This window comes from Abramis brama (assembly GCF_963993115.1).
Source record: "Abramis brama genome assembly, chromosome: 21".
Lineage (NCBI taxonomy): Eukaryota > Metazoa > Chordata > Actinopteri > Cypriniformes > Leuciscidae > Abramis > Abramis brama.
In genome coordinates this window covers 29,015,210-29,023,818 of record NC_139983.1, presented here as the reverse complement: position 1 = coordinate 29,023,818, position 8,609 = coordinate 29,015,210, and the positions used below count along the sequence as shown (strand labels likewise).

General features: G+C 40.6%; 1 protein-coding gene across 1 annotated transcript; it reads left to right on the top strand.

Moving 5' to 3' along the window:
• Nucleotides 1-2,924: 2,924 nt before the first annotated feature.
• LOC311071781 (uncharacterized protein) lies at nt 2,925-4,991 on the top strand (the record flags this gene model as incomplete). Its single annotated transcript, XM_084096318.1, has 5 exons — nt 2,925-3,054; nt 3,400-3,657; nt 3,781-3,873; nt 4,102-4,406; nt 4,923-4,991. The coding sequence occupies 5 exons, from the start codon at nt 2,925-2,927 to the stop codon at nt 4,989-4,991; spliced, it is 855 nt and encodes a 284-aa protein (XP_083952444.1).
• Nucleotides 4,992-8,609: the final 3,618 nt, after the last annotated feature.

Below are 8,609 nucleotides of genomic sequence, written 5' to 3'. Positions count from 1 at the left end.
GGCGCCCTTTTATACTTCTGGGTTGCACGTTAATGAAGTCAGCGGCTGTCGCTGGTCAATATGATTGCCGTGATTTGATAGTGATTTCAGACACCTGTCACGCCTGAGGCGTTCCCCAAAGCGTCATCGACGCAGTGTCTCGTTCCCTGTTCTCAGGGAACAGAGATTACAGTCGTAACCTAGACGTTTTTACCTATCAATTTAATGTGCATTTTATTATGACTATGGAAGACAATGGAGAGCATTTTGCTCTTGAGAATGCAGAAGGAAATGTTAATCTGAGTTTTTATCAGAAAACATATAGCGAAGAAGCTATTGACCAGAAATGCTCATCTTATAGCTTGTGCCCTGCGAACCAATTTAGCCGAAATATGTTTATCAGTGTGAATTGTAAATAATTCACTTTATTTTCAAGTTACTTTGTGAATTTATGATTAAAAAGCATGATATTTACATGTTTTGATACACTGAGCATTTTTTCCACAGAATGTTTGATAAATCACTGATTGTTGGCTTGCCGTCAGAAATTTGTGTATAGCAGCGGTGCAGTGCCCAGAATTTCCTAAGAAATAGAAAATGTATTCTTGAATATTATGAACAAACAATAACACATTGAACTTTTAAGTGGTCTTACTCAGAGGGTCTCGTTAATAAAAAAATTATAATAAAAAAACCTTTTCCTTCCAAATGAACAAACAGATAGTTTTAAAGCTTTTGAAAGATGTTTGCCTTGGTATATTTTTTTTTTTTCCAAAGTACCCTCACAGTTTCAGTGATTCTTATTGCTTGGCACTATCAAACTACTCCTCTCTTTGTACAGTAGCAGGACTTGATCTGACTTGACTGATTTTCATTTGCATACTGTATTGGCTCAAGGATTTATACATAACATACCTGACATGGCTCATTTATCAAGAAATGTCTCATAGGCTACTCTTACTTAGTTACTATGGTCATAAATTATATATTTTATACTGATCATTATAAATATATTATAAACATATTAATTACAATTACAAAACTGGTTTCTGCTGCACTGAATGCATTTTTGGAGGCCTTACATAAACCCATACCATAAAAGCAAACTAAACTGTAATGGAGTGTCTAAAAAGCAGAATGTATTTTATTATATTATGCAGAGAAATAAACAATGCACACTATCTTTCCTCCAAGAAAATAATAATAATAACAATAATAACTTGCTAATGTGAAATATGTAGACCAATGTTTTGTCCTTTGGCAAATGTGGAGGATTTCAGTGTCTTATAATAAAAAAGATTCAGATGAGTTCAGATGAGTTTCTGTCAATCACTTCTTTGTTATAAACACATACGCTGGGAATGGGGCAGGGCTTCTACAAGTGTTTAAAAGCTTGAAGTAAGGCAAAAGTGTGTAAAGACGGAGAAGATTACCAGTCACTTGGGTGAAAATTCATTGCATCTCTGAAGGTACATATTCATCTTATTTATGTCAGTAATGCAATAAGTTAAAGCTGAATAGTCTCATTGGAAGGGAAGACCTATATTCAGTTTGTATATACAAACTAATTGATAAAAAAAGCACTTTATGGATTGTATACTTGTATGAATTTAGTTACTTTGTCTTTAGTCTGTAACATATGCAAAATAAAGTACTAGTGTACATTTACATCTGTAGATGTTGTTCTGTAAGGATTTATTATACTGTGGGTCAGGGCCGGAGTGGGGCCACTTTTCAGCCCGGGAGTTTCAGGCCCAAGACTGGCCCTCTTTTTCCATGGTGGAATTCCAAATTAGCACTTTTTCCAAATTGGATAAATGAAGCAACAGTTCAGCTCTTACCATTGTGTAGTTTTTATTAATAACATTCAACAAATAATGTAAAGGTTAAATAATAATTCACTTAAGCTGAGAAGTTAACAAAAAATGTTCCACTATTCCACAAGGATAGGTTGATAAATTAACAAAAGCAGAAAGAAAGAAAGAAAGAAAGAGAGAGAAAGAAAGAAAGAAAGAAAGAAAGAAAGCATTTGAAATGTATCCCACTCTTCCACAAAGAGGCATATTGAACTAATTGTAACCCAGGTTCAAAAACATTCGTAGTCTGAGTCAGTTTTATGAATACAGTTAGACTAAACAACCAAGAAATGTGAAGCAAATAATAAATAAGATAAAAGGCTGAAATACAAATTATTTCACATTAGATAAGATTTATTTGTAATATTAAGCAATATAAATAGTTGCAATAAAATATTATTTTATTTTGAGCTCTTTGTCTATGCTGCGCAGGTGAGCAGCCAATCAACTGCGATTAGGTCAAGCTGACTCCGCCCCCTCTGGGAAGCTGCGTAGAAAGAAAGTTCGAGAGAACACAAGAAGAGAAACGTGAGCTAGAAGTGTTGATTTATAACTGCGCAAAATGTTGATTTATTAAAAGTCATTTGTAGATGTTTTGTTGTGGAACGAATTGAAGTAGTTTTGAAAGAACTTACCTTTATCCTGTTGATCCGTGTGACTGTTGTTGCGCTGGAATCCAATGAGTAGCCTTATGGTGCGTTCACACCGGACGCGAATAGCGCGTCAGGCGCGAGTGATTTCAATGTTAAGTCAATGCAAAGACGCGTTACGCGCGTAAAAAATTCCTGCGGCGCGAATGAGGCGTTTAGCGCGGCGCGGTAGACGCGAATTCGCCTCATTCGCGCGTCAAGTTCGCGCGAATGACGCGAATTGAGCGTCTGGCGCGTTAAGCGCGTTACGCGCGAATGATTTTATTAGTGCTATTTGTGCATTCACGCGTTTGACGCGAATTCGCGTCTGCCGCCCGAGTTGAAAAATCTGAACTTCTGCGTCAATTAGCGCCGCGTTAACCAATCAGGAGCCTGCTTGCTTCACGTGGCATAAAGTGACATAGCATTACAAACTCCCGCTCGAAGTCATTCATTCCAAATGGAGGAGAAACTGATTCTTGCTGTGAGTGGTCACCCAGAGTTGTATGACTCAAGTTCATACTTTTATAGAGACAGGAACAAAAAGGACCTCGCTTGGAAGAAAATTAGTGAGGAGATTGTACAACCTGGTAAGTTGTAAGATATACAAATTTCACTTTTGAGTCACGTTATTGACCTACTAACTTAACCAGCTAGCAAGCTGCCGTGCTGCTAGTTTACAACTATTTTCTCACTTTTTAGCTACTGTTAATTTTTACGTTTTTCTATGTATAGGTCTGTTATATCCAGACAATTCTGTTGTTTAAATTCATTTTTAAACCTTCACTGTGATGTAACTTAATGTTACAAATTTCACTTTTGAGTCACGTTATTGACCTACTAATCAGTTAGCAAGCTGCCGTGCTGCTAGTTTACAAATATTTTCCCGCAAATATACAACTACTTTTCACTAACAAGATAATGTGTTTATTCAGAGGATGTCTGCCGCAAAAAGTGGAAAAGCCTCAGGGACACGTACCTGAAGGAGAAGAGGAAGGAGATGGAGAAGAGGAGTGGGTCGGCAGCAGGGTCTGGGAAGAGGTGGAAGTTTTCTCAGATCTTGGGATTCCTCGACCCCTTCGTCACTCCACGAGAAACGACGAGTAACATGGAGGGGGTCGAGGCCCAGATCGGAGAGGACGACCACCTCGAGGACCAGGGACACCAAGAACAAACAGGGGAGACAGTGACAGGTGTGTTTCCAATAAAGACACATTACAAGGCATATATGTTGTCATGTTTACAGATGAAAAAATTGAATCTCTCTGAGTATTGTTACCAATGTGTCGTATTAACATTTAATATTGTCTTGACAGAGCCATATCAGAGAGAGGGTGGTCAAAGAACCCCCCCTTCTTCTCCTGTCTCCCCAGTCCCTGGTCCCTCAGCCCCTGCTGCTGAACCTAGAGGTGTGTGAAGGCAATAGTACAAACAATATTTCAACATGTTACATGCACAAAACATTAGTCCCCTTACTAATAATCATTGTTTTTTGTAAATGCAGACACAAATCCATTGTCTATGCAACCAATCATCTGCATACATTTTATATGTCACTCACACAGGCACAGTTATTATTATTCTCACAATATCCAGACAATTCTGTTGTTTAAATTTCTATTTTTTTATTTTCACAGGCCAACAGAGGAGGAGAGCTCGTCGGCGGCCCCGTGAGCGGTCACCAGATGGTCCGTCGGAGGTGGAGCAGCGACTTCTTGCGCTCCTGTCGCAACCTCCGACGCGACCTCCAACACCACCATCACCCCCACCGCCACCCCCACCGCCACTAACCGCAGACGAGCACTTCCTCCTATGCCTTCTGCCTTTTGTACAGAGCATGCCGCCTCATCTTAAAGAAAATTTTAAATTTAAATTATATACTTTTGCGATGGAAAATAGCTACACTGTGCTAAATTTGGAACAATTTGACCCCCCCCCCAGAGTAGTAAAAAAAAAAGATGAGGCAGCAGGCTCTGCAGGAAACGCAGAATGCCCTCCTTCCTCTTCTCCTACATGCTGTTCCCTGGGGCTTTTCCAGCTTCCAAGCGAGGTCCTTTTTATTCCTGTCTCTACAATTTTTTTCTGTTTGTATTATTTATTTTATATAATTGGCCTTAATAAATTATTTTACAATCTGACTAAATGCCTGGTGTGGTTCTATGCACAACAAAGCAAATCTTGTGTCACATAACTTGTTTTTTAATATACGAGATGTATTAATTTAGTATTTAATGTCATTTATTCCAATATCTAAATATAGATTATATGAAACATCATTGTAATGTAAAGACAACCAACAAAAAAAAAGAAGAAAGGTTCATTACTTTTGGAGGCTGGCTCCATTTATTTATTAAAACATAAATCATTTTACCTTGTATACAAACATGGAAAACCTGTAATTTTGAAAAGGTTAGTCAGAGTTTAAACTTAATACATATGCATGTTGTGGACCTGACAGCCTGGAACTGAGGCTGACAACCTGGAAAAAAAAAAACTAAATATAATGGAGGAGGAAAACTGTTTTTAGAAAAACATGCTTTTTATAGGTTTGTGGGTGGCTCTTAAAAGAGCCGTTGTGGGGAAGTCATGAGGAGGACTTCAAATGCTACTCCGTCGGCTGCCATGGTACTGCTCCCTCCGCTGAGAAGTGTTCCATGAAAACCTCCCTCACCTGGAGTGCCTCTCTGGAGGAGTTGTTGGCTGCAACTCGACCCAGACCTGGCAGCGGCTCCCCTCCAGCATGCCCCGCGCCCCTCACAGCAGGTGCCTCTCTCCCTTCTGAATACCGCATGAAGTTGTGGAGAACACACGTCGCCTTCACACACTTCTCCGCAACTTCAGGGTGGACCTCGATGAGGCGGCGGTACATCCTCCACTGTGAGGAGAGGATGCCAAAGGCGTTCTCAACCACCAGCCTGGCTCTGGAGAGGCGGTAATTGAAGACACGCCTCTCTGAAGGAAGCGTGCGTCCAGGGAAGGGCCGCATGAGGTTCCTCCGCAGCGGGAACGCCTCATCAGCCACGAAGACATGGGGCTGGGGTCCTCTGTCTTCAGCACCAGGTAGAGGGTGGTCAGGAGGCAGATGAAGAGTGCCAGCCCGGAGAGCCTGTCCGAAGGCAGAGTTTGCCAGAATCCCACCGTCACTGGTCCTGCCGTACCCCCCCACATCGATCACCCGGAAGCGATACTTCGCATCCACAACTGCAAGCAGAACGATGGAGAACGTTCCCTTGTAGTTGTGGAACTGGGATCCTGAGTTTGGGGGTGCCTTGATAACCACATGCTTCCCATCCACCGCTCCAACGCACAGAGGGAAGTTCCACCGCTCCTGAAATCCCTCTGCGATGGACCTCCAGTCTTCGGTGGTGGGCACAGCCATGAAGTCCTCCACAAGGCAGTCCCAGATGGCAGCCACTACCTGGGCGACGATCTGGCACACTGTGGAGACACCAACCCGGTAGCTGCACGCTATCGTCCTGAATGAGTCCCCAGTGGCAAGAAACCTAGAAAACGTTGTTATAAAAATTGTTACAAGTACACTTGTAGTTACATATTAAACTATACAATCAACAGGAATACTATTAAATGGTTTATGGTAGATTAAAATGCCAATAATCAAGCACTACATATAGACAATAATCAAGCACTACATATTGCTTACCGATAGAGATATTTAAATTCTAGGTTAATGTCTAGATTATAGCAGTTAACTCAGTATCACTAGAAAGATCACTGTGTTTATACAGATAAACATGACAGTTAATGTCTAGGTTATAGCAGTTAACTCAGTATCACTAGAAAGATCACTGTGTTTATACAGATAAACATGACAGTTAATGTCTAGGTTATAGCAGTTAACTCAGTATCACTAGAAAGATCACTGTGTTTATACAGAGAAACATGACAGTTAATGTCTAGGTTATAGCAGTTAACTCAGTATCACTAGAAAGATTACTGTGTTTATACAGAGAAACATGACAGTAGGCTATCACGTCTGCCAAAAGAGAATAATTTCTAGGTTAATGTCTAGGTTATAGCAGTTAACTCAGTATCACTAGAAAAATCACTGTGTTTATACAGAGAAACATGACAGTATCACGCCTGCCAAGAGAATAATTTCTAGGTTAATGTCTAGGTTATAGCAGTTAATTCAGTATCACTAAAAAGAGCGCCAAAAGTGGTATCCGTACCACAGTTTAAAAAAACATTGATAGCATATGTTAGCATATTGAATATACTGTATTTAAAATATCATGATATACATTTACTAACCGAAGACAGATGGACAGGCGCTCCGCAGCCGGGATAGAGCGCCTGTAGTTGGTGTCCTGGAGGGTGATCCTCGCTCCGATGCGGGACAGCAGGTCATCGAACTGGGCGCGGGACAGGCGGAAGTACCGCTGAAAGCGGCCGTCATCCAGGCGCAGCTCCTGGAGCAAATGATGAAACTCGCCGAACTGGGTTCGCCTCCGAAGGGTCTGGTGGACCCAAATACGGCGACGATGGTCCCTACACCGCTGTTCTGCTCTCCAGAGCAAATACAGAGCGGTAACTCTCTCGATAAATGACCGATCAACAACAGACATCTTGTAAAAAGATGGCCGCCAACGGGGTTCGAAACTTTTGAAACTTTCGCCTCTGACGCGCGTGACGCGCGTAAATTTCGCTTCAAACTTTTGATTTTACGCGCGTCAATTTCGCTCTTGACGCGCGAATGCACACAAAGTGGTCAAGTGTATAACTAGACGCGGCAGGCGCGAATTTGACTCGCTATTCGCGTCCGGTGTGAACGCACAGTAAGGCCATCGTTGCGTCATCCGGTGGAAACCTGAAAGAAAATAGGAAATATCATTAATACACAAAGGAATCGGTGAGTTAAAATGTTTATTTTAATATACATATTGAAATATGGTGATTCAGTGGTGTATTGGTGTATTTTTGAGAGGAAAAATGTTCAGTTTTGTATGGAGTAAATGTATACACTGTTATAAAAATATGTACAGAGCTGTAAAAAATGTATGTAAGTGTGGATTGATTAAGAATATTGTCCTGTGTGTGTGCGCAGGCCAGTTTTGTTATCTTAGAATTTAGATTCTGGATTCTTCTGTTCGAGGACTGCTTTATGAACACTTCAATGTGCACTGTGTGAAGATGGCGGGCCACCCTTGAGACGACCAAAGACACTTACCTTTTGCCTTCCTGGACATCTGCATTGCTTCCAACGAAATATTTCATTGGGTTCTTGAAGGTTTGGAGTATTTACATCATTTCATTTTTGAGCACAGGATCATTCTTTATAAGGAACTGAGAAAAAATATAATTTGTTATCATCTGGACTGACATTATCGAACTGTGCATTCTAAAAGGTTACTGAACAGATTTTTGTTCATGCAATTTTATGTTTATGGTGTAAATTTGTATATGTGATTTCTCATACACTGTATTTGGGTTATTTTTTTCCCTAAATGTGTTGTTAGAATTGGTTTGAGTTAATTCAAGTGTTAAATTTGTAGCGACTGGGCTATTTGAATCATTCGTTCGTTTGATTCCGAATTAACAAATTCGGACTCTCTGTGTTTTCTAAGCACATTCCTGCCCAAAACGTTCTTTGCTAAGCTTATCAGAGCTTGTAACCTCCTGACTTCGAAATTATAAATCATACGCCAGGCTCCAGAGAGACTGGAGCAAATGGACTTTTACGACATTAATTGCCCCTCAGAGATACTCCAGAAAACCTGGAAACAACATTCCTTATTCCCTGTGGGGAGCTTCCAAAAGGACCCACAAAGAGATAACGAAACCTTACACACACACACACACACACACACACACACAAACATCCTCTGTGTGATATTCAGGATAGAAATATAGTTTTAATGTATGTAACTCAGATTTGGGTTTGACCTTCCTGTATGCATGTTTTATTAATTTGTTTGATCATATAATTATGATTTTCTAGTGTTGAGCTCTGAAATGTATTTGTGAAGAATGTTTCTCCAGGGGAATTGCCTTCCCCCCACCCACTTTGTTTTATGGCCTAACGGAATGTCGACAACCCAGGAATCTCACTGAGATTCTGGCAGAGGAGCAGAATTAAAGTGTTCATCCTAGATATTTTATATGTATAACCATTGAAGAAATATGC